This window comes from Chrysochloris asiatica, unplaced genomic scaffold, assembly GCF_000296735.1.
Source record: "Chrysochloris asiatica unplaced genomic scaffold, ChrAsi1.0 scaffold00135, whole genome shotgun sequence".
Classification (NCBI taxonomy): Eukaryota; Metazoa; Chordata; class Mammalia; order Afrosoricida; family Chrysochloridae; genus Chrysochloris; species Chrysochloris asiatica.
The window spans coordinates 5531838-5557947 of NW_006408653.1; the positions used below are offsets into that span (position 1 = coordinate 5531838).

At 41.9% G+C, this 26110-nt stretch overlaps 1 protein-coding gene across 1 annotated transcript in view; it reads left to right on the top strand.

Moving 5' to 3' along the window:
• MCF2L2 (MCF.2 cell line derived transforming sequence-like 2) overlaps positions 1-26110 on the top strand; it is a 302889-nt gene that overhangs the window by 94746 nt on the left and 182033 nt on the right. The window contains exons 7-11 of the mRNA XM_006869837.1: positions 1891-2040; positions 10922-11046; positions 11353-11467; positions 12066-12185; positions 25510-25701. Coding sequence (XP_006869899.1) covers positions 1891-2040; positions 10922-11046; positions 11353-11467; positions 12066-12185; positions 25510-25701 — 702 coding nt within the window. The remainder of the gene's footprint in view (positions 1-1890; positions 2041-10921; positions 11047-11352; positions 11468-12065; positions 12186-25509; positions 25702-26110) is intronic.

Sequence of the window (26110 nt, forward strand, 5' to 3'; positions counted from 1 at the left end):
TCGGGTATTCTGTGTTGTTGTTGGCGGAGCTCTCTGCTATACGACCACCTGATCCGCCATCTTGTTTGTACCCCCTCAGAAGTGCTTTTTAGTGATAAAGGAATAAAGATCATTTTCCCCCTGGTGAAAATTAGGCTGGAATTCTCTGCTCCTACCATTTATCCATAGTTGTTGTTAAATGCTGTCTAGCTGGTTTCAACTCACAGAAATCCCTATGTACTGTTTCTAAGGAGTGATTGATTGATTTGAACCACTGACCTTGCAGTTATCAGTCCAGTGCTTATTCTACAGCACCACACCAGGACTTTATTGAGTAATCCTTTATTGTCCATAAATTGGATCACAGGCACAGTCTCATGCCCTGGGCATGCAGAGATGAAGGTGCTTGTTATTTAGGCCAAAACTGTCTCGGGAACAGGAAAATTGTGCATGGTAGTGCCAGTCTGGCTGAGTGGCATGGTTTGTTGGTTTCTGACAGAACACCTATCTTCAAATAACTCCTCGGATAGTATCATTTTGTCTAAGCTAGGCAGTGTATCTCCTAAACACTGTGCTAACATGCAGATTTCTCGCTTGGAATGTTAGCTGTGAAGTCATTAGGAATATTTGTTGTTGTAAAATGCCATAGAGTCGGGTCCAGCTCATAGCAACACTGTAGGGTTTCCAAGACTGTAATTCTTTGAGGGAACAGAAAACCTCATCTTTCTCCCAAGGAGCAGCTGTTGGGCTTGACCCTCTGACCCTATAGCTCGAAGTCTAGTGATTATCCCACAGAAACACTGCACTCCACTAGGAACATTCTTGTTGTGACGTGCCATCGAGTCGATTCCGACCCATGACGACCCTGTATAGGGTTTCCAAGGAGCAGCTGGTGAACTTGAACCACTGACCTTGCAGTTCAAACAACTTTGCAGTCTGACGCATTAGCCCACAGCACCACACCAGGAACATAGGACAGGCAAATTTTTATAAAGGGGGAGTGAAAGGTAGGGCCTCTCCCCACATCAGAAAGAAATGACTTTCTGAAAGGTTACTAGTGACCAAATCACTATGTTCCTTTTTCCTCAATTATCTTTCCTCTTAGCAGCACTTGGCAGGCTTTTCAGAGGTGTCAGGATGTCTGGGTACTGAGGGAGCTTAAGGGAGTTAGAAGAGAAGAAAAGAGTTTGCTAGAGGGAAGGTTGGGTGGTTATGCCCTTTTTTAGCATTTTACCTGGTGTGTATCTAGTCATACTTGAGTGTTTTTAATGCTACTAAATGGAATCCCTAATGTGTATAGTCACTAACCTCAGTTGAGCCCCACCTTCCTCCCTTTCTAGAAATACGATCCTGTGGAATTCACTTAACCTGTTGGAGCTTTAGCTCCTCCATGTATAAAATGGGAATGAAATCTCTGCCACATGGGATTATTGAGCTGAGAGACAAATATATATCACTAAGTACAGTGTGTGGCACACTGCACTCAGGAAATAGCAGCTCTAGGTCTGTGTTGTTAGTTGTTGATGTTATTCTTGTTGTCAAGTGTTATTGAGTTGGTTCTGACACATAGCGATCCTGTGTAGGGTTTCTGAGGAGCGGCTGGTAGGTGTGAACCACTGACTTGTGGTTAGCAGTCCAGTGCTTATGCTACAGCACCACACCAGATGGCTCTGACTCACGGTGACCTTACATATAACAAAACAAAACTTTTATCAGTCCTGTACCACCTTTATGGTCATTGGTGTTTGAAGCCATTGTTATGGTTAGGGTATCAGTCCACCTCATTGAGGGTTTACGTTGTTGAGATATCCACTGGTTTTCTATTGAGATAACTAGTTCTACTGCTGAATTGAGAGGACATATTCGTCAATGCTAACCTCTCCACATTGTTGTGATTGTCTGACTTTCTAGGCCATCGAAAACTTTGCCTTGACAGTAAAGACCACTGCCCATATGCTCCAGATGTTTGGGGTCTGCCTTTCTGAGACAGAGCTGCCCAGAGGCATGCAGCCTGCTGAAGAACTTCTCATGGCCCATACGAGGCAGCAGGACCAACTGAAGGTGAGTGGTCAGTGGGCCATCAGAGGCCAACAGGATGGGTCATCCTTCTGAAGAGAACCAGAAGTGAATTTAAAAGTTAAGGCCCCCTTAACTTCTTAATTTAAAAGTTAAGTGCCCCCAGTAGACATCTTCAACCTCCAGGTTAGGCAGTAGATGAAGAAAAAAATTTCCTGAGGCAGAGTGATGAATTGCAAGAAAGACCTATGAAAAGCAAGCCAGCAAATGGAAACTCATTCCAGCTGTGTCTGATGAAGTGTGTGAACATCCTTTCCAGGACTGCACTCCTAGGATCCTACTCAGAATGGAGCAAGACATAATGGATTGAAATTGCACTGAGCGACAGAGAGAAGAGAGTAGGCTTTTGAAGTATAAATTTCCCAGTGGCTGTTGTGAAATTGAGGGCAGACTACTAAAGTGACTTATTGCTTCATGTTCTCCATTATGTGTCTTTTTTTATTTGGGGACTAATTTGAGAAAGGAGCCCTGGTATGGTGCTGTAGGATAAGCAAAGGACTGATAATTAACTGTAAGATCAGTAATTCAAACTCACCAGCCGCTCCTTGGAAATCCTATACAGGGTCTCCATGATTTGGAACCAACTCCATACCACTTAACAATCACAACAATTTGAGAAAAAGGAATCTAGAACATGATCTTCCTTGGGATGGGTTTCAGGAGAGCCGTCCATTAAATGATTCATAAAAGCATGTCAGAACCTGCTGAAAAAGGAGCTTGGTAGGTTCTTCCAGGTCCTGGAATAAAGGGAACACTTGCTGGGATTTATTGCTAACTGTGTGTCAGCCTCTTTCTGCCTCAGTAAGCACAAACTGACTGAACCCAGAACGCCACAGGAGGCCAGTCCTCAGTAGGACAGCAAACAGAACTGGAACATTGATGCATCACAGCATTACCTATATATCCTCACCGCATGGAGCTTGAGAAGAAGTGGGCTCTTTTATTTTTGACACAATATTTGCAAAACTGCTGTGCTAAATGGTTGATTGGCTCACTTACTCAGCATTTATTGAGTCCCCAATTCATAAAGCGTTTTTATGATTACTGATCATTGGCCTGAAATAAAGTTGATTTTTTTTACTATCTTGTAACTTAGAAGCAAAAATACCAGATTCATTAAATTGGAGTTACAAAGTGTTTTAAATAAAGAAAGGGTTTATATAAGGAAAAAAAAGAATGCCGTTTAAACTTTCATTGATAACCTAGAGATTTTTTAAATTTGTAGTTATAATTTATTCTTACAAGAGTGTTTTACTTAACTTTTGAGGGCACAGATTCAATTCCTAACCAATGCATAGCCATCACCCATCCATCAGTGGAGGGTTGTGTGTTGCTGTGATGCTGAACATGGGTAGTGGAGCTTCCAGAATACAACAAACTACAGAGGCCAAAAGTCAGCCAATGAGAACCCTATGAATCACAATGGTCTGATCATATTATGTTGGGTCACTATGAATGGGGGAACAGACTCATTGGCACCTAACAAAAATCATCTAATTTTTATTCAAAGGTTTTATAACTAATTGAATAATTTTCCCCAGTTGGAAAACACCTTTCCAAGTGTAAAGTCAGTATGTGATTCATTCTTCAGAAGAGTGAATGTTTAAATCTATTTAATTATTTATACAAGTTACAGTGTAAGATTTATCATTTTTTTCCCACTCTGGAGAGTTTTTTCAAAACAGTTCAGAATTAGGAGATTTGACCTGATTTGTTAATTTCTTTACTGCTGGGATCTTTGAGATTCCTTGTATTAGATTCATATAAGCACCCACTCATCTCTACAAAAGGAGCTCTGGTAGCACAGTGGTCAGAAATCGAGCTGCAAACCTCAAGGTCAGCAGTTCGAAACTACCAGCTGTTCCGCGGGAGAAATATGAGGCTTTCTGCTCCCATAAAGATTTACAGCCTTGGAAACCCTGTATAGGGTAGCTATGAGTTGGAACCGACTCCACAGTACATAACAACAACAACAACAACATCTCTACAACCAATTGAAATAAGAGAGTCAATGAGTTTGAGAGCTTTTACAACCTCCTTTGTTAATTCCCTAAAGAGTTGTTACCACCAAAATTATTTTCCAAAACAATCTCTATTTTTTGGGTCACTGCAGTCTCAAAGCCTGAACATCGAAAGAATCCCAACAAACGTTTGAGAAAATTGCTTACTTTAAAGAAGGCTCCTTCTAGGGACATAAATTCCTTATCCTGCTGAGACTGAGTCCTATGTCAGATCATAATCCATGTTTTATCATCAAAGAAAAGGGCCCAGGGGGCACAGTGGTTTGCAATCGGCTGCAAACCTAAAGGTTGATGCTTCGAACCCACTAGCAGCTCTACAGAAGAGAAGTCTAATAATCCAATTCCTAAAAGGTTGTTGTTATTAAGTGCTGTTGAGTCGGTTCCTATCATCACAACCCTGTATAAGGTTTCCAAGGAGCAACTGATGAGTTTGAACTGTCTCCCTTGTGGTTCAAACTGACCTTACAGTCTATCCTTAAAGATTACAGTCAAGAAAACCCTATGGAACACTGTAACACATGGGGACGCCATAAGTCAGGAGCTGACTGGATGGCTAGCTAACAACAACAACAATAGACAAAGAGTGCTCCCAATTTCAATTTGTGTTCTTTTTTTTGTCCACTCAGACTGTTGACCCCTGGGCTTCAAGGTAAGATTTAGAAACTTTAATTCTTAATGACTTCTCTATACTACCAGAGTCCAATATACACACCAGCTTTAGCCTTCCCTGTAGAAGTCACCAAGGTCAAGACCAGAAGACATGACATGCACATCGATCTGCTCCTTGTGTGTCCTTTTGTGAGTAATGAGCTAGAGAATATATTCAGAGTGCTCATACAGGTGCCCTGAGCACTTTTGGGAACTGTATCTTTTCCCAAGAAAAGACCTCAACAGACTATGGACGACCTCTCATACTACAAGAAGTATGAAACACTCACCCTGCTACGATGGGAGCTCTGTCAACACAAAGAGCGGGCACTCAATAAACGGTAGTGTCAATGTATACAAACATTCCTCAGGGACCACTCCCTGAGCTCTTCCTTCAGCCAGAAAGCTGGTAGTAAAAAATTAATAACATAAATTTGACTAAGGATATTTTATTACCATGGAAACTGAAACTGCTTAAGATCCTTGGACCATGTGGGGCAACTGAATATCGACATGGAAAATAATGCAGTTGATCCCCTACCTCAAGACATACACAAAAATTAGTTCAAAATCTATCAAAGATCTAATATAAGAGTTAAAATATAAAACTCTTAAAACAGAGGCGTAAATCTTTATAACTTTGGATTGCAACACCATGGACACAAGCAAAGAAAAAAAACATAAAGTGAACATCATTAAAATGAAAATGGCTCATGATTCAAAGGATACCACAAAGAAAGTGGAAGAACAAGCCACAGAAGAGGAGAACATATTTGCAAACTATATATCTGATAAAGGCACAATGTCTAGAATACCAGGATAAGTCAAAAAGTATCACTTCTAGGGTTCCAGTTCAGACATGTATGGATTTATTCCAGACCAAATGTATTAAATGTCTCTATCTGCAATCAGTGGATGGCTGCAGGTAAGTTCTCTTAGTAATGTACATGTCTTAGTCTCATTAAAACGCTTAAAAAAAAAAAGAGTGTCCAATCAGAACAGTGGCTTCCAAGGGGATCTGCTGGACCAGTTAACTTCAGGGCACAGAGGTCAGCTCAGAAGTTTACAGTGACTGATAGATTTTTCTCAAAGGACACAAGATGGTCATAGGTCCTATTATGAAGTTCTAAGAACACTGAAAATTGCACCTGAGAGAAAAAGACCAGGAAAATTGTGCCAAGGAATTTTTCTCATCACAACAATGCACCTGCTCATTCTTCCAAGAGTAGCAAGGGCTGTTCTAAGATAATTTCATTGGGAAACCTTACCCCATCCACTCCACAGCTTTGATCTTTCCCCTTCAGACTTCTTTCTGTCTACCAAATTCAAAGAACATGACTTGAGTCCCTCAAGGATTCCAAAACTACTGTTTTGATGTGGTATAAATCAAAAAGCACAGAATTCTTCAGGGAAGGGTTAGAGAGATGGAAACAGCATCTTCAAAAGGATACAGACCAAAGCGGAGGGTCTGTTGAGAAACAATTGCTTCACATTTTAATATTTTCATTTATCAAAGGGTTCTATGATTTTATAGCAGTGCTTTGTAAAAATGTTTTATTGTGAATTATGTGATAGTTTACATGGGAGAACATTAGTTTTACATTCATCCTATTGTATATTGTTTCATTGCCATGGTTACAATCCCCTCCATGCATCATCAACCAACCAAAGGGTGTACCCTGCAAGCCTGCTCCCCTGGTCATCAGCACACAGCCCCTCTCTTTCTCTGGGTCTGAAGTCCCCAGCCGCTCCATCTCTCCATGTCATCATCTCTGCCTCCATTTCAGGCATTACTGCTTCTCTGGGTAGGGTCCTGTCTCCGCTCTTCTCCCTTGATGGTCCCAGGGATCTCTGCTCCTAGACTGCAAAGTTAATCACTCCCCTCCTTGCTACAAAACGTCTACCTTTACATTTCCAACCCTCACAATCAGTCCTGATAACAATTATTCACTATTGTGTCACAAAAGACCTATCTGCATTTCCTTTCATCAATCCCGCCTAGACATATTGGATACTACTCAGTGGAGAGTCTACCTTCCTCCATGTCCTCTGGATCTAGATTCCCTCCTGAAAGCTTGTAAGCCAGTCACTTCTTGCCTTTGAAGGCACCCCATTTTGGGTAGCCAGTGTCCAAGTTGCCCATCCCTGTCTACTCTGTGTATGGAGGGGGTGGGAATGATCCTTGTTGTAAAGATTTGTTCCCTCTTTTGAGCTACTGCATCTATAGGTGTAGGTCAAGTTCATCAGATTGTATCAGATTACTCTTTTTTTACCTCTTCATTGAAGCCAGGTCAAGTGGGTATTATCTGCAAGTGTGGGTGTTCTTGTGCATGTGCCCTCTCTTCTTATCAGCTGGATGCTTCACTCTCCACTCTAGTCCTCTGTGGGTATGTCACTGACTCTGGGCCCAAGAGTCCCCAGGTCTTGCCACACTGCTGGCCAACCAGGTCTCCACCCGGGTTCACAGGAGTCTATTGAACGTTGTAGGGCTTAGGCCGCAGCTTCATTGCTGTTTTTCGCTCATTTCCCCTTATCGGTGATGAACGTGGTCACCTAGCAATACTTTTTGACTTAGCCTTGTGCAGCTTTTGCAACTCAACCTTATAAAGACAAGTGACCCAATTAAAAAATAATTTGACTAGACATTTTTCCAAAGATAAACAAATAACCATTAAACATTTTGAATGTTCAACAACATTTCTGACTCCCAACCACCAAACCCATTGTCACTGAGTTGATTCCGTCTCCTATCAACCCTGTGAGAGGAGAGTAGAACTGCCCCATAGGGTTTCTGAGGTTACGAAATCTTACTGGAGCAGACTGCCACATCTTTCTCCCACAGAACAGCTTCTGGTTTTGAACTGCTGACCTTTTGATTAGCAGCTGAGGGTTTAACTACTGTACCACTAGAGCTCCTATAGTCAGAATAACTATAATCAAAAAGACAGGCAATAACAAGTGTTGGTGAAGGCGTAAGTAGATTAAAAGTCTTATACGTGACTAGTGGAAATGTAAACTGTTTGACAGCATCTCAGAAAGTTAAGCAATTCCACTCATAGGTTTATGTCACCAAAGAATTGAAAGCATATTGCTATCTAAAAACTTCTGGTCCTTGTGGTGATGCTATGGGTTAATGCACTGGACTGCAAAGTCGGCTTGAACCACAAGGTCAGCGGTTCAAGCTCACCAGCCACTCTTTGGAAACCCTATACAGGGTCACTATGGGTCGGAACCAACTCAATGGCACTTAACAATAACATATAAAGACTGTAAGCACAAATGTTCATAGCAGAGTATTCAAAATAACCAAAATGTGGAAACAACTCAAATGTCCATCAGCTGACGATATGTTGTTGTTAAGTGCCATCGAGTCGGTTCTGACCTGTATAGGGTTTCCAAAGAGCAACTGGTGAGCTTGAACCACTGACCTTGAGGTTCAAACCAACTTTGCAGTGCAGTGCATTGCATTAGCCCACAGTGCCACACCAGGACTCCAGCTGACGATATAGTGAAGCATTATTCAGCTATAGCAAGAAATAAAGCACTGAGAGGGGATGAACCTGGGGAACATCATGCTAAGTGAAAAAAGCCAAAATCAAAAGACCACATCTTGTATGATTCCATCTCTATGAAATGTTCAGAAGAGGTGAATCCCTAAAGAAATAAAGTACATTAGTGGTTTCTAAGAGCTACGGGGAAGGGTGAATAGGAAATGACAGCTAAGGGATCCAGGGTGATGAAAATGTTCTGGAAAAAATATAGGCTTGTATATGCTAAAAGCATGACTTTTATGATATATGAATTGTATCTCAATTAAAAAGAGAAAAAATCCTCAAGCTTCAGGACAAGACAACAACAAAATAACAACTACAACCCTGTCCCTAAAAATCCCCTTGCCGTCAAGTTAATTCCAGCTCACATAAACTCTGTAAGACAGAATTGATGCCCCTCGTAGTGTTTCCATGACTATACGTCTTTACAGAAGCAGACTGAAACATCTTTTTTCCCTTGGAGTGGCTGGTTGGTTCCAGCCACCAACCGTTTGGTTGGCAGTCCACTAACAACAGAGCTCCTTACAAACCCTGTACAAACATGCCGTTTTCTTACCCTGTTTTTGATGTCCCTGTGATTCTCGCAGAAAAACAGCTCTTATTGTATTATTTTGTGCCGGTTGTATATATATATATATATAGGCAGATAACAAAAGCAGTTAGTTTCCCTTCTGTGTCCCAAAAGAGGGACATTCTCTCCTCTTTGCCGGTCTTAACTTATGCCAGAAACACCGGGCCTTGGCCTTCCACTCTCAATTTCTTGTTTATTTCAGCCATTGTACCTTTTGTTGTTAAGTGTCATTGCGTCAGTTAGCAACCCTAAGCAGGGTTTCTGAGGAATGACTGCTGGGTTTGAACCACCAACCTTGTGGTTAGCAGTTCAATAGCGCCAGGACTCCCTGCTCACCGCTGTGGTAGCTGTGGCGGTTGTGGCAGTGGCTGTGTGCTGTGGAGTCGGTTCCAGCTCATAGTGACCCTGCACAGGGTTTCCAAGGCTATAAATCTTTATGGGAGCAGAACACCTCATCTTTCTCCCACGGAACAGCTGGTAGTTTCAAACTGCTGACCTTGCTATTTGCAGCCCGATTTGTAACCACTACGCTACCAGAGCGCCTTGCTTACCACTGTAGACAAGGCATATTCCATTTGGGGCCTGGGAAACTTACATGTACTCCTTCCAAGAACTTCCTCAATCTTTCCCTCTTTATGGCAGATTTTTAAAATTCTCCTGAAGTTGGCCATGTGGTCTAGTCCCACATTAATAACCAGGTCAAGATTTCTGTGTGAAGAATATTAGTATAGATTGAGTTGAGTCTCGGAACCTACTTGATGGCACCTAACAACAACAGCAACAGGTCTGAGAAATCAAGTCTGTCATCAACGAGATCCAGGGCCAGGTTTGAATGGAAGCCTTCAGTAGAGTAAATACTAGAGTGAAATGGAAGATGAGGAGCAAAGCCATGAGGCTAAGTGGGCCAAGGGCTTCTGTGTGAACACTGGGGGAGAATAAAACTCCTATATGGAATGAGTTCTACAAATTTGTATATTGTGTGAAGGCTGATGAGACAGCTGGAAGTGAAGGAAGAGAGTCACTGTTCACAGACTGAAGCAATGGTTTTGTTTGGGTTTTAGAACTATGGGCATATTCCAGCTCTCAAGATCATGTCAAACCAGCAGTATGTGACTAAGGAACCAAAATGAGAATTCCAACTTTGGAGAGCAAAATTCTAGACCAGACTTTATCCATTCTGATTTGTGCCGTTGGCCTTGTGCTTGAAGCTCAGACCATGAGACCCAACCTGCAATGTGCAAGTAGAAGACTCGAGCTGTTGAATTTGTAAGGTTCTAGTCCTACTCTTCCCCAGTTGCAAAGTCTGAAATCCCCAAATAACAAGTGCAAAATCGTTTCCTCAGAAATATGAACCTTTTCATGTCAACTGTAACTGCTGCAAGTCTCTGCCAACCTTCCATAACAGAACCAGCCCACTATTGCAGAGAATGGAGCCAGTGGGAAGGAGAGGTAGGCCTTTACTGATGAGTATAGATGTGTATTTTCGTGGTCAACTAGAAATTGTAGTTACATTATAACTACATGGTGTTGTTAAGTGCTGTCGAGTCAGTTCCAACGCATAGCCAGAATAGATTGCCAAGGTTATAAATCTTTGCAGAAGTAGAAAGCTTTATCTTTACCTAAGGAGCTGCTGGTGGGCTCAAACCACAGATCTTGTAGTTTCTTGCAATTAACAGTCAACATCTGTCATTTTCTTGTTTCTAGTTACTATCTTGGACTAGAATCCTATTTTATTAGCTAGTTTTGCTTTTAATTTCTAGCGATAACTTGAGATACATAAAAAACTTAATAGACATTGCTTTTAAGGATTAAATTAAGTGGATGGTGTAGGGTACAGAAATAAACAAGACTTGTCTTTTGATCCTACATACCATTTTGTATAATTTGAGTTTTGTGCCAATTGTATGTATTCCCTATGAAGAAATGATTTACTTCCAATAAATTGAATTTTTTAAAAACTACATTGAATTTTTTAAGTTTAAAAATATACTCATCTCTCATTCTCCTTGTCCCAAATTCTACCAGGAATTTTGTTTTAATTCCTCCTAAGAGAGATTATGTTTTCATTTCTCTAGGATCAGCTGAAGATACTTAGAAAGCAAGGGTCTACATTGATGTCATGCATACAAAAACCAGGAACCAAAAATCCCACCAGGAGCTGCAATCCCAATGAACTTGAGAATGTAGCTACTATGGGAAGGTGAGTGGAAGAGATGAAGCCTGTTTATCCAGGGGGTGATCTGTAGACCTAAACACATTTTAAAGCCCACAGCAACAGCATTTGAAGTTAAGTTTCTGCCTCGTGTTGAAGCTATCGTGATTTAAAAATGGGAAATGGGAAATGGGAAAACAGTTGAACCCTAAGGAAGTTGGACTTTCGTAAGAAAGAAATCTGCCACAATGAACAATGTTGACTGAAAACACAGGTGTTTTCCATATAGGTCTACATGGACTTCTGTGGAAATGAACGCTATCACAATGTCACTTTCTCATCTTTTGCTGTCAGGTTATTAGTTCAGTTGGATGAAACAGAAAAAGCCTTCAGTCGCTTTTGGTCTGAACATCAACTGAAGCTTAACCAATGTCTACAGCTACAGCACTTTGAGCACAATTTTTGTGAGGTACGATTTTCTTCTTCAATAGAACTTACTTTTCTGATGCGGTGATTTCTGGGTGTTCTTTCTCCTTTGAACTCTTCATTACTGGCCCTCCCTTTCTCCTCTAATTTAAAAAACCTACTGCCATTAAGTGGATTCCAACTCATAGCACCGACTGTAAGACAGAGTAGAACCGCTCCCTGAGGTTTCCAAGTCTGTATATCTTTGTGGGTGCAGACAACCTTATCTTTCTCCTTAGGATGCCTGATGGGTTTGAACTACCAATCTGGTGGTTAGCAGTCCCGAACTTAACCCACTGTGCCACCAGGCTTCTTCCTTCTAATCCAGTTCCCTCTTTATATCTTTACTTCTTCACAGACCCCCTTCTTACTTTTCAGTTGGGTAACAATGTTGTGGAATCCCATTTTCCTGTTGCCATCCATAGCAATTTTTCCTTTCTGATTGATAACCTGTTGAATGTAGAATAGGCCAGCTACATGTGTCTTTGCATATCTCAGCTTACTTTGAAAGTTAATGAGCTGTTTTAAAAATGCACACAAGTCCTGAATCCTTTCTGTGTACTCATCAGCTTAATCCTGTACTGCTCTAATGTGTTTTATAGGTTAAACATGCCCTGGATCATTTGTTGGAAGAACAAACAGAGTTGACAGATATTGGAGACAGTGTGATGCGTGTGGAACAACTTCTTAAGGAACTCAAAATGCTGGAGGAAAGAGGCCAGGTTTGGGTGTCTTGTTTTGTTTTTTTTACATTTTTGAGTACTGGTAAGGAAGTTGTGAACAGTGACAAATCATGTCCTCTGTTTACTGTTGGAAGGTTGCTAAAGGACACAAAAATTCCCAAATCCTACCTTCCAGCCACCTCCAACTCCCACCCAGGTCCCCAAGGGGATGTGCACATAAAGAACCATAATGAATAATGCCACTGGTGCAGACTTGTGTAGAAGCTGTAAGAGCACACAGTTGATACTGGAGGCTCAAGTGGGGGAAGCTCTGGACAGCAGAGGAAGTGAAGGAGCAGCAGGAGAGAAGACCACATGTGAGTGTATCTCCCAGTCTTGCCAGTCTCCTTAGAATTTGGCTTGGTGGTAAGGAGGGAAAATCAGAAGGCAAAAAAACCCCCAAAAAACCAACCCAGCAAAAAGCAAATTTTGTAACTGTAACATGACAGAAAGGAAATTGGAAAATGGACCCACATTACCTGACAGTGCTTTCTATTTTCCCTTTCCCTAAGAGGCATAAATACCAAGCTTGTAAAGGAACATGTGTTCCACAGTTCTCATGTCAGAACTGCACATGAGTCAGGACTGAAAAGTGATTCTATTTTAAGTCCTAACAAATTTGGTTTATTACAAATGAAGACAGCTGAATCATCTCATTCCAAAGAAGTTTCTCTGTGCTTCTTTTAATTCAATTCTCCGTATTTGTATCTTTTGAAGCCCAAGTCCTCTGTCGTTAGCACTTCAGAAGGAGTCCACCACTGAGAAGCCTGTCTCTCAGATGAGAATTTTGCAGTGCTGGAGATCTGTTTCTCAGCTGGGACCCTCAAGCCAGCAACATGGGCATTACTTGTTAGAAATGCAGAATTCCGGGCCCCATTTCAGAATCAGCATCTTAGTAAGCATTTTAATAAGAGCCCTGGGTAAGGAGCCCAGCCTGGATGGATGGCACAAATAGTTCGAGGTCAGCTCTGGTAGCGTAGTGGTTACAAATCAGACTGCGAACCTCAGGGTCAGCAGTTCAAAACTACCAGCTGTTCTGCGGGAGAAAGATGAGGCTTTCTGCTCCCGTAAAGATTTACAGCCTCGGAAACCCTGTACAGGGTCACTATGAGTCGGAACCGACTCCATGGCACATAACAATAACAACATAAATCTAAAAGCTGGTTATTTGAGCCACTCTGCTAAAGAAAGACCTGGTGAACTTCTTCCATAACGTTTTCTATCTAAAAAAACACTGCCATCAAGTTGACTCCAACTCATGTTGTTGTTGGTAAGTACTGTCGAGTCCTTTCCTACCCATAGGGTCCCTGTATAGGGTTTCCGAGGTGCGGCTGGTGAGCCTGAACCGACAACCTTGAGGTTCGAATCGACCTTGCAGTCCAGTGCCTTAACCCACAGCGCCACACCAGGTTTCCAAGAGTGTAAATCCTTATGGGAGCAGACAGCTTTATCTTTCTCCTGTGGGAAAGCTGGTGGGTTTCAACTACAGTACAGTGTTTATCCTATAGCACCACCACGGCTCTTTTACATAAAGGTTATAGCCAAGAAAACACTATGGAGCAGTTCTACGCTGTACCCCAAGGTACACCTCCAGGTGACTGGCTTTGCAGTGAGCTGCATGCCCTCCTAAAGGATACATAACAAATGCAACCCAAGGCCACACTGAAGATCCACTCCCTGTCCTAGATTCTGAGCTTGAGGTGCTACTGCTCCTGTGCGGACACAGGAACCCACCTGTGCTCCCAGAAACTCACTCAGGAGGGAGCCCCATCTTTCCCTCATGAACACTCTTTTTATTATCAGTTACAAGGGTCTCTGACAACCAAACCTTTTAGTGCTGAAGGCATATGAGTCATCAGAAACGTTTCTCAAACAATAGACACGTTGAATGTCGTATCTGTGGTGACTATATATCACAGATTCTCCGGGAAAGCCTCAAATTTATGTAATTCTTTTTCTGTTCAGTGAGACCCCTCATTAAATGTTGATACTATTTAATGTTATGCATTTTCATCTATACAAATTCATTTTTTAAGGAAAAAAGTGCCGCATGAATTTTTAGGCCTTTGTTTCTGGTTTGAAAGGATGGTCCTAGCGCATACGAGTATATATATGTAAGAAGATAGCTCCTAATGAGTATTCCTTACTCTGGGATCTGTGGTTATGGTGGTAAACCAGAAAATCAAGACACTGCTCTCATGGAGCTTTCAGGGGAGAGATAGAGAATTTAAAAGTAGTCAGATAGGGGCTTCTGGGCCACTGGACAAGGAGGACATAGCCATGGAGGGCTAGAGGTGAGGAGAGTGGAGTGTCCAGCTGATATGGAGTGAGGGGAGATGCACAAGAACGCCGAAACTTAGAGATCACAGCTCCACTAAAAGAAGATAATTTTTTTTGATAAAGGAAACAAGTATAAATTGCTACATTTTGATGAACTTGAAATATACTTATGGATGTTGTTGTTATTACGTGCAGCTGAGTCAATTCCAACCCATAGCATCCCTGTATAGGGTTTCCAAGGATCAGTTGGTGAGCTTGAACCACTGAACTTGTAGTTCAAATGATTTTGCAGTCTGACGCATTAATCCACAGTGCCACACCTGGATTTACGGATATAGTAGCTCAGAATACCAACTGAAAGGGAAGAAGTCTTCATTCTACCCACTCGATATACAGGGATGATAGGGACAGGCAATTTAGACATTGGCTACCTAAAATGGGGGGGGTTATAAAAACACAAAGTGACTGGTTTACAAGGTTTAAAGAGGGAGTTTAGTTTTAGATTGTGCGGCAGAAGGTAGAACCCTCACTGAATGGTTTTCATCTTGTCTAGACGGGTCTGGTGAAAGGATTTGGGGATAAGATTTTTATGATTCAGTAGTGAGTAATTGTTATTATGACTAATTGTGACTGTCACAATTGTAAAGGTAAAAGTTTTTTAACAAAAATGGGGAAGTAGTTAATCTTACAGTCCAGAAACAGAGGACCCTAGGACCATCAAGGGAGAGGAGCACGGGTGGAATATGGAACCTTATCCAGAGAAGCAGTGACATCAGAGATGGAGGTAGAGATGGGGACATGGCGATGGGGAGTGGCCAAGGACTCTAGACTCATGGAAAGAAAAAGACTATTTGCTGGCATCCAGGAAGCAGGCTTTCAGAATATGCCCTTTGCTTGTTTTATTCCTCAATGTTTACATCCTCCCCCAAATAATCTCCCCCCCCCCACAAAGTAATCAAATAAATAATCAGATCGTGGCAGAAGAGTGAAGAAAATAAAGGACTATAGGACTATAGTAGAAAATGATAGAGGAGGGCCAGTGAAGGCCTCTCTGAGGCATTGACTTTTTTTTTTTCATGTTTTATTGTGAATTATATGATATTTTACATGAGAGAACTTTAGTTTTACATTCATTCCACCATATATCGTGTCATTGCCATGGTTCCAATCCCCTCCATGCATCATCAACTGACCAAAGGTTATACCCTATAAACCTGCCCTACACTCCCCCCTCCCAATTCTTCAGCACACAGTCCCTCTCACTCTCTGGATCCAAAGTCCCCAGCCGCTTCATCACTCCACGTCATCGTCTCTGCCTCTATCTTGGGCCTCGCTGCTTCTCTGGGTAGGGTCCCACTCTCGGTTCTTCTCCATTGATGGTCCTAGAGACCTCAGCTCCTAGACTGGGGAGTTAATCACTCCCTTCCTTGCTACAAAACGTCTACCTTTACATTTCCAACCCTCACAATCAGTCCTGATAACAATCATTCACAATTGTATCACAAGTGACCCTTCTGCATTTCATTTCATCAGCTCCGCCTAGACAGATTGGATAGTACTCACTGGAGAGTCTGCCTTCCTCCATGCCCCCTAGCTCTAGGTTCCCTCTTGAAAGCTTGTAAGCCAGTCACTTCTTGCCTTTGTAGTCCCCCACCCCCACCCCATTTGGATATCCAATGTCCAAGTTGCCCATCTCTGTCTACTCTGTGTGTGGAGGGGTGGGAATATTTCTTGCTGTAATGATTTGTTGCCTCTTTTGGGTTACTGCATCCATAGGTGTAGGTCAAGTTCATCAAATTATATCAGATCACTCTTTTTTTTCCCTCTTCTTTCGTCTCCTGGTTGAGTTCTGATCATCCATTCATCTCGGGGCCAGGTCACGTGGGTACCATCTGCAAGTGTGGGTGTTCTTGTGTGTATGCCCTCTCTTCCTATCAGCTGGTAGCTTCACTCTCCACTCTAGTTAAGGCATTGACTTTTGATCTGAGGTCTGGGTAGCCATGCAGGGTAGGGAACAGCAGAAGGAGCTACAGGTACAAAGGTCTTGAAGTGGGAATGAAGTGAGTGAGCTCAAGGAGTGTGGCTGGAGCCTGTGATCCATGAAGCTGAGAATGAAGAGATGGTCAGGGGCCAAGCCATGCAGAGCTCTGAAGTCTTTAGTGAGCTATTTGGATTCTAGTCTTAATTATACAGGAAGCCGTCTGAGGGTTCTGTGAGTATTTTTTTCCTTTTGCTTTGTTTTATGGTTTTTTTTTTTTAGGGGAAACTTTTTATTGCGAATGAGTGAAGGTTTACAGAAACATTTTACTTTCAACAAATTATACACTTTCTTTCATCTCAATGATTGCAGTCCCCTCATGTAACAAGTTAGCCATTTCCTCCCTGTGGTTCTTATTTCCATTGAACCCACCTTTCCATTCCTTCTCAACTCTGCCCTTAGGTAAATGCTGCCCTTTTGATCTTGAATGATTGGCCATTCCATGATGAGCATAACTTACTAGTTTTGTTGTCCTTTCCATATACTCATCGATTGCTTGGCTGAAAACAGAATCACAAGGGTAGGGTGAGTTTTGTTCCAGACCTGACGGTTGGTCGAGGACCATAGTATCAGTTCCTTCAGTCTCTTTCTGACCAGTAAGCCTGCTTTTAAAATATATATATATATAATTTTGAGTTTTTTCCCACATTTTCTCCTGCTCTATCTGGGACCTTGTAATGTGTTCCCTTTCAGAGATGTTGGTAGATGTAGCCAGGTACCATCTAGTTCTTCTGGTCTCAGAGTCATGGTGATTGAAGTTCACATGTTCCATTGGTCCATTGGACTAGTTGATTCCAAGCATCTTCCGTTCTCATCATTCTTCTTTCTTCTGCATATGGAAAGACCAAGAGTTGCACTTTAGATGGACACTCATGGCTTTTAAGATCCCAGTTGCTAGTCACCAAAGTAAGATGTAGAATATTGTCTTTGTGGACTGTGTTATGCCAGTAGACCATGGTGTTCCCTGAAACTATAGTCCTGAGCCCCCAGACCCAGCAATTCAATGACTTAAGATGTTTGGAATAATGATGATGGATCTGCATAACTGAGTGTATATTCTCTCTTCTGTCCCACCTGCTTGGACTTGTGATCCTTGCTTCATAAAGATTGTGGACAGAAGCAAGAGTGGAACCTATTTATGGTCATTGAAGACAAGAAAATCTGTGAACCAGAGCTTTGAGCTGATTCTTTCCAGTTTGACCCCCTGCTGAGAATTTCCACCCCAGATATTACATATCAGAATTTATAGTTTAACAAGCTCTCCAAGTGATTCTTATAGATCTTATTAAAACATAGATTCTTATTCAGTATATCTGGAAATACAATTTCTCAGCAGGGACTCGAACCACTTCAAAGCTCTGCTATGAATTTAAGACCATCTTGCATAGGCAAAGTTTTTGAGCCAGCTGTACTAACCTACTACATATGAACTCTGGAAGCCACATAGACTGACCTAACCCATTGCTTTTTCACTATTTTCTATTTATTATTGCTTACCCTGCCTTTTAAAACTGTTTTCTAAAGGATACAGTAGACCTATTCCCTTGCTTTTGACTAACCTACCATATTTGGGACATTTTCAACATGTTTTTTCCGAGATTCACAAGAAACATTGTTTCTTTAGCTGTTAAGATCTTAGCTTGTCTTTGCATTTGTCCTGTAAATTGTTAAAGGAAAAAGGTGATAATGTGGCCAGAATCCATCAAAACCCTGATTGGGATTTGTCCTTTACTTAGCATTCAGGGGTCAAGTGCCCTCCCAGCATAGCCACAAACCGATTTCTGGGTTGCTGCCAACTTCCTTCTTGTGCAGTGATATGCTCATAGTAACCTCTGGGCTAACACACTAACTAGACTTCTGTTACATGCTTAATTCAGCCTGTTCTGTTCTGGTTTGAGGGTTTGGCAGACGTTTTAATTCTGAGAAACAATGGTTTCAACCACTCTTTCTTTTTTAAAATTTTTAATCTTTTTATTATGAATTGAGTGAAGATTTACAGACAAGATCATCAGTTTCACATTCAACAAATCAGACTCTTTATTTCATTTCTATGATTACAATCCCCTTCATGCAACAACAGTTATCCCACTTCCTCCCTGTGGTTCTTATTTCCAGTCCACCCTCCTTCCCAGTAAATAAGGAATACCATGCATTTGAGTTATGGTGTTGGAGGAGAATATTTTAAAAGTACCACGGACTGCCAAAAGAATAAACCAATCTGTGTTGGAAGAAGTACAGCCAGAATGCTGCTTGGAAGCCAGGAGGGCCAGACTTTGTCTCTCATACTTTGGACAAATTATCAGGAGGGACCAGTCTCTGGAGAAGGATATCATGTTTGGTAAGGTAGAGGGTCAGAGAAAAAGAGGAAGACCCCAATAAGATGGAATGGCACAATGACAACAACAATGGGCTCAAACATGGCAATGATTGTTAGGTTGGCGTGCTACCGGGCAATTTTCCATCTTTTGTGCACAGCGTTGCTATGAGTCAGTGCTGACTCAATGGCACCTGACAACTACAACTACTACTTCCCAACCCTTATGAACTTTTGTCCTTAGGTAAATTTTTATTTCAACCACCCTTAATCTCTCTCTATAAAAGGCAAATTTTGTTGTAGGATTTTGACTGAGAGGTGTGTTGGGAGCTATGCTACTGTACTAAGAGAAAACACACACGAACCAGTCAGGGAGAACCTCTTCCTTGAAAAGTAGTGGCCAGTAGTTACACTGCTGTGTCCAAAAAAGCATGGTACTCAGGCCATTAACATCCTAGAGATGTAGTCTAGTTTGAGACATGACTCTTTTAGTGGAAATTTTCAAACATACACCAAGAACTGCCATTTGCCCATCATTATTGTGCCCACAGCTATTAACTTTCTGCCTTGCTTGTTTCATCTGGTCTACCTCCTTATACTTGTGTTCCATCCCTAGGCCATGACTGTGTGTTTGCTCTGGGGTCCCTAATACAGCACCAGTATCTTCATTCTCACCATTTTTCTTCCATGGTGGTGTTGTTGTTAAGTGTCGTCTAGTCGGTTCTGACCCATAGTCACCTTGTGTAGGGTTTCCAAGGAGCAGCTGGTGAGCTTGAACTGCTGACCTTTCAGTTCAATTGACATTGCAGTCCATTGCATTTACCTGCAGCGCCACACCAGGACTCTTTTCTTCCATGGTAGATACTGCCATATGTCATGGTAGTAGAGTCTATGGTGAAAAATAAGCTGTTATTACAATGAAATTTTCTGAATTGCATGTTGCAACCTGATGATCCAGCCTTTTGAATTTTTAAGAAGCCAGATAGGCTTGTGTCTGAGTATCATATTTCAGCCATTTCATTCTCATTTTTCAGTTTTACTTTGGAAGTTTTATTGACTAAATTTACCATTATTATTATTATTATTATTTACTCCAGATGATTACCTTGAGCAGTTGTATAGACTAGACAATAAAATTTGGAAGTTTTACCATGAAGTAGTTCTTTGCAGGTAACAACAGGACTTAGTGATCATGACAAAGAAGCTTTCATTGATGATACATGTTGGAAAGTCAGATGGGATGGAAGACTGATGAGAACAGAGGCTTTGGAGCCAAACAGAGCTGGATTAAAATCTCTATGGCTCTGATCATGTTTCTTAACCTCTCTGAACAATTTCCTTATCTATACATGGAGGAAATGATTCCTACCTTAGAGAGTTCATGTGAAGATTAAGTGAGTTAGATGCATTATAAGGAACACAATAATGGATTCAAACATACTGTCTTAGGCAGGTCTTCTAGAGAAACAAAACCAATGAAACTTATATATGTATCTCCATAAAGAGAAGTTCATATCAAGGCAGTGGTCTATAATTGTAGAGTCCCAGGTCCCCAGTGGAAGAGGAGAGCAAGATTTTCCTGTGTGTCCATTATATTGGGAGCAGGCCACATCCCCAAGGAAACATCCATTCAATTGATTGGCTGCTCATAGAGTTATCTATGCTTGCTCATAATCAGTCATCATAGAGTTAACTATCACTGCCAAATGACTGGGTATCCACGCCCAGTGAAGTTGACACAGAACCTTAACTATCACACATACCAATAATCATGAGACTGGCATGGGACTACACAGTACTTCATTCTGTTAGACATAGAGTCATCACCAGTCACAGTCAACTCGACTGCAACCACCAGAAACAAAGGATTTAGTGCCTGGAATTTGATAGGTGATTAGTACTTGGAAACTATGATTATTATATGTTCATTTCAGTAAAGTGATATTCTAGCCATCCAATGGTAACTCATGAGTTTTATGTATGAAACTTTAACACTTTTCTTTTCTCCAAATTCATGGGGACCTATTACCTTTTATTTCCACATTTCAATTGTTTGAAGAATAGATTGGGGGTAAGGTGTCACATAAGAAATAAAGGTCAGGTTGTATCATCACTGGTACTTTGAAAATACCCTGGAATGAATTTCCTTGGATCCATAAGACCCCGTGCTACTCTTAATAAATTAAGCACCTGGGTTTTTAAGAAATGTCAACCAAGTCTTCCTTGCAGGTTTTCATATTCCTATATTTGATAGCTCCCATTTGTCAGTTTGTCATTCTCTGGAGGCATGTATGCTGCCACAATACGGGAAGCTATGCCACCAATATTTCAAATACCAGAAGGGTTACCCATGGTGAGCAGGTTCCAGCAGAGCTTCTAGACTAAGACAGTTCGGATGAAAATCTTGATGATCTACTTTTTTAAATTAGCCAATGGAAACCCTATGGATCACAACAAAACATGGTCTGATATAGTGCTAGAAGATGAGTCCCTTAAATTGGAAGACACTACACAATGGCCACAATGATGGAGTCAAACATGCCAGCAATCTTGAAGAAGGCATAGCACTAGGCATGGTGTTATTGAAGCTCTGAGGAGGTACGTCAAACTAAACAGTCAGAGAATGTTTCTTGGAGAAGGCTGATGGAGAGTGTGGGTGTGTTGGGAAGAAATGGGATGGATGGTATATCCTAGGCAGAAGGAGCAGATTGAGAAGACCCAGAGGCCTGAAATTTCATGGATATTTGGGGATCCCTGGTGTTGTAATGGTGAAGCACCCAGCTGCTAATAGAAAGATATGAAGTTTAAACCCATCAGTGAGTCCATGGGAGAAAAGACCTGGTGATCTGTTTCTGTAAAGATTTCCACCTAGGACACCCGATGGGCAGTTCTACTGTGTCCTGTCTCAGAATTGCTGGCACACAGCAACAACACTACATGGTTAGTGTTCTGATTATAATGGAGGATGCTGATGAGGGGAGTAGAAGAGGAAGAGTCAGTGAGATGCCCAGCTATGATGTGTGGGTAATGGAAGGCCTGGTGTGCATAGCTTGGCCGTCTAAGCTTTCTCTAGAAGACTGTGGGGAGCCACGAATGAATATGAAGCTTGGGAGTGATGTAAACACAGTAACACATGGTCAGATAGCTGCTTCGTCAGAAGTATGGAGCAAGGATTGAAGAAAAGCTTGATGAGAAACAAGAAGACCAGTTGTCCCAGTGAGAAAGCCTGACAGTGGACTGGAGAGACCAGAATCCCAAAGATACTCTGTAGGACTTGGTGATTAATTGATGGCTGTAGGTGTCTGAGGTGATTAAAACCACAGATCACTGCAAGTTAAAAGAGGAGCAAATTTTCATCACCTGGAGTCGTCATGATTCCTTAGGTTCCTGTCAAAATGAAGCCAAGGTAGATGTGGCACACTGGAAGCTAGAAATTGGCAGCGAGGGTGATACGGGCTCTCTGCTCCCAGAGACACTTGGGAATATGGCGGATATCTGTGTTAACTCAAAGACCAATGTGTACTTCACACAATTCCAGCCAAGTAGGTCAATGCATCATATAATTCATTCATTTGTTCACTCAGTTTTAACTGAATAACTCAGGGAGGAACACTGCAGGGAAGGGTCCTGAGGTAGTAGCAAGTTTGGCTGCCAGCCTTGTTGAAGCCACATCCCCTTCCTGGGTTACTGTTGTAGCCCTCTTACTGTCTCCCTGATCTCCCTTTGCTCTGCCATCCTCAGCACTGGACCCAGGGCAATCCTTTTAAAAATATAAGTGAGCCTTCACCTCAAAACCTTCCAGTGACTCCCTAAATCACAAGTAGCAACCGAAGTGCTTACAATGGAGTCTAGGCCCTTCCCAGTTTGATCTCTATCTTTCCTCTCTGGTTACAACCTCTACACCTAGGCCTCCTTTCCCTCTGCTCTGGCAGCCCTGCCCTCCTTCCTGCTACCTGAACACACCAAACAGGCACCCACCTTGCAGTCAAGTACTGCATGGTTTTCTTCCTCATTTAAGGTCTTGGCTTGTGTGGCAAAGGTTCCCAAGACCACTCCCATGTTTAAAGACTCACTCAGGGGATTCACAGGACTCGGCATATAATCGTCCACATGGCTATAATGTTTTATAGTGAAAAGATACCAAGCAAAAATCAGCAGAGGGAAAAGGTGCATAGTGCAAAGTTGGGGGTGAGGGGGACCAGATACAAGCTTTCAAGAGTCCTCTTCCAGTGAAGTCATACAAGACATGCTTAATTCCCCCAGCAGTGAGTTGTAGCAACACTGAAATGTTGCCTCCATGGGTGCACATTAGTTTTTACTGGGAGCTAGTCACAGTGGCTGGTAGCGTAGTGGTTACAAATCGGGCTACAAACATCAAGGTCAGCAGCTCGAAACTACCAGCTGCTCCACAGGAGAAAGATGAGGCTTTCTACTCCCATAAAGATTTACAGCCTTGGAAACCCTACTCAGGGTCGCTATGGGTCGGAACCGACTCGATGGCACATAACAACAACAACAAGTCACAGAGGCACACTTAACAGAGCATGCACCACAATTCCAGACTCCCAGGAAGAAAGCAGAGGTTCAGCATAAACTGTATTGTTTGTACAAACAGTTAAGGCACACTGAGGTACTCTTACCAGGGAAGGATGGGAACTTCTCTGAAATTTAATATCCTAGACACCATCCAAGGCCAACCTTGCAAGCCGGCTTTTCTAAGGATAACAGTCTCAAGCCTGTTACGTTAATTCAATCCTGCACAGCCCAATAGTACCTTCTCAACGAGACCCTCTCTCACCACCCTATTTAAAATAACAACTCCTCCTCCAGCATGCTTTGCCTACCGCCCCCCTCCCCATTTAATTTTTTTCCATAGCACTGGTCACTATTTAAGATACTATTGTTGTTGTTGTTGTTAGGGGCCACATACTCATAGCAGCCTTGTGCACAACAGAACAAAACACTGCCCAGTCCTGCACTAACCTCACAATCATTGCTACACTTAAGCCCATTGCTGCTGCCACTGTGCCAGTCCATCTCATTGTGGTGCTTCTTCTTTTTCACTGACCCTGCACTACACAAAACATGATGTCCTTCTTCAGGGACTGGTCCCTCCTAATACTATGTCTGAAGATGAAGTCTGGCTAGCTTTGCTTCTAAGGAGCATTCTGGCAGTACTTCCGACACAGATTGGTTTGTTCTTTTGGCAGTACATAGTACTTTTAATATTCTCCTCCAAAAACATAACTCAAATGCATCGATTCTTCTACACTATTCCTTATTTATGGTTCAACTTTCACATGCATATTGAAAGGCTATTGAAAATATCATGGTTTGGGTCAACACACCTTAGTCCTCAAACTGACATCTTTGCTCTTTTGAACATTTTAAAGAGGTCTTGTGAAGCAGATTTGCCTAATGCTTCAATTTCTTGGCTGCTGCTTCCATGAGTATTGATGGCTGATCCAAACAAAATGAAGTCTTTGACAACTTCAATTTTATTCTCTGTTTATCTTGATGTTATTTATTAGTCCAGTGGTGAGGATTTTTTGTTTTCTTTTACACTGGGATGCAACCCAAACGGAAGACTCTTTATCAGTATTTAAAGTCTTCTTTGTTTACAACAAGCAAGATACTATATAATCTACTTATTTCATTGTATCCTGCCTATCTTCCATTAAAATGTAACTTTCATGAAGCACTTAGGACAGTGCTTGGCACACATGGGGGGGGCGGATATTCAATAATATGCAATGAACAAATGAGTGAATGAATTTTTTAAAAGGAGAAAAAGAATACGGCCCATACAATTAGAACAAAGTAATTTGGTCTCTCCCTTACAGAGAGAAGTAGGAGGTGAGGTCACTTCAGACAGGAAACTTGTCAGTTGTGGGAAGGGTTTACATAAGCATATGTCTTCATTCCCATGAGCCCCATGGAACTGCCCACACCGGATCTCTACCAGTTTGTCAACTTCAGCTCACCCCACATCATTAGTATTTCTGGGGCCAGTCACCTAGCCATACTCTGCACATGTACTGAAATTCCAGACTCCCAGAAAGAAAGAAGAGGTTCAGTCACGTGACTCTTCTTCTTCCTTTCCTCTTTAGTCAAAAGGGCAATTCAGAATTTCTTATGTGCACTAACTATAACACTACATGTTTTGCTGTCTGAGAATTTATTACTGCTATAATAATTTTATGGAGCCCTGGTGTGGCACTGTGGGTTAATGCGCTGGGCTGCAAGGTCGGTTTGAACTGCAAGGTCAGCAGTTCAAGTTCAACAGCTGCTCCTTGGAAACCCTATACTGCTTCACTATGAGTGGGAACTGACTTGAAGGCACTTAACAACAACAGTAATTTTATTATTGGTATAAATTATTTAGCATTGAGTTCTCCATTAGATTGAAAATATCTGGCTTGTTAACACATTTTCTTCAGTGTCTAACCCAGAACTCAACAAATATTTGAATGAATGACTTGCTTTTCTTCAGAGTGTGCATGACCCTGGACTAGGATAGCCTTCCTGGGGACCTTGAACAACCCCAGAACCCTCCCCACTCACAGGCTCCCCAACTTCAGACTTTCAGACTCAGATGGGTCTTCCTCACAATGCCAGGCAGCCATACCTGCTTGAGTCAGCCTCATAATGACCTGATAGCTGATGTTTCACTGTGGATATTCATTTCACAGGAGTCCTTGGAAAAAGCCCGACTGTGTGCACTCATTGGGGACCAGCTCATCCAAAGCCATCACTATGCAGCGGACACCATCAGGCCCAAGTGTGTGGAGCTCAGGCACCTCCGCGATGACTTCATCAATGAAAACAAGAAAAAATGGGACATCTTAAGGAAGTCTTTGGAGTTGCATAGACAACTGGATAAGGTGAGCAGAGCAAAACCGTGAGCATGGCGTCTTCAAGATTTTCTATAAAATGGTCTGAGTTATACTTTTGCCTCCCTACCCCAAATAAGGAGGCTTCGTGTGGTGCTGTGGGTTAATGTGTCAGACTGCAAAGTCGCTTGAACTGCAGGGTCGGTGGTTCAAGCTCACCAGCTGCTCCTTGGAAACCCTATAGATTCACTATGGGTCGGAATCTACTCAACGGCACTTAACAACAACCCCATATAGGGAGAGAAAGTATTTTATCTAAGTGAGATAATGTTCTTTATCTAGTCCCTCATCTCCCTATGCTAAGTAATTTATGCTAAGAAGATAAAGTACTTTATGTGACACAGTGCTCAGAAAGCATTAAAAATTATTCCAGTCCTGTTAATACTTGTGTTGAAGGTAG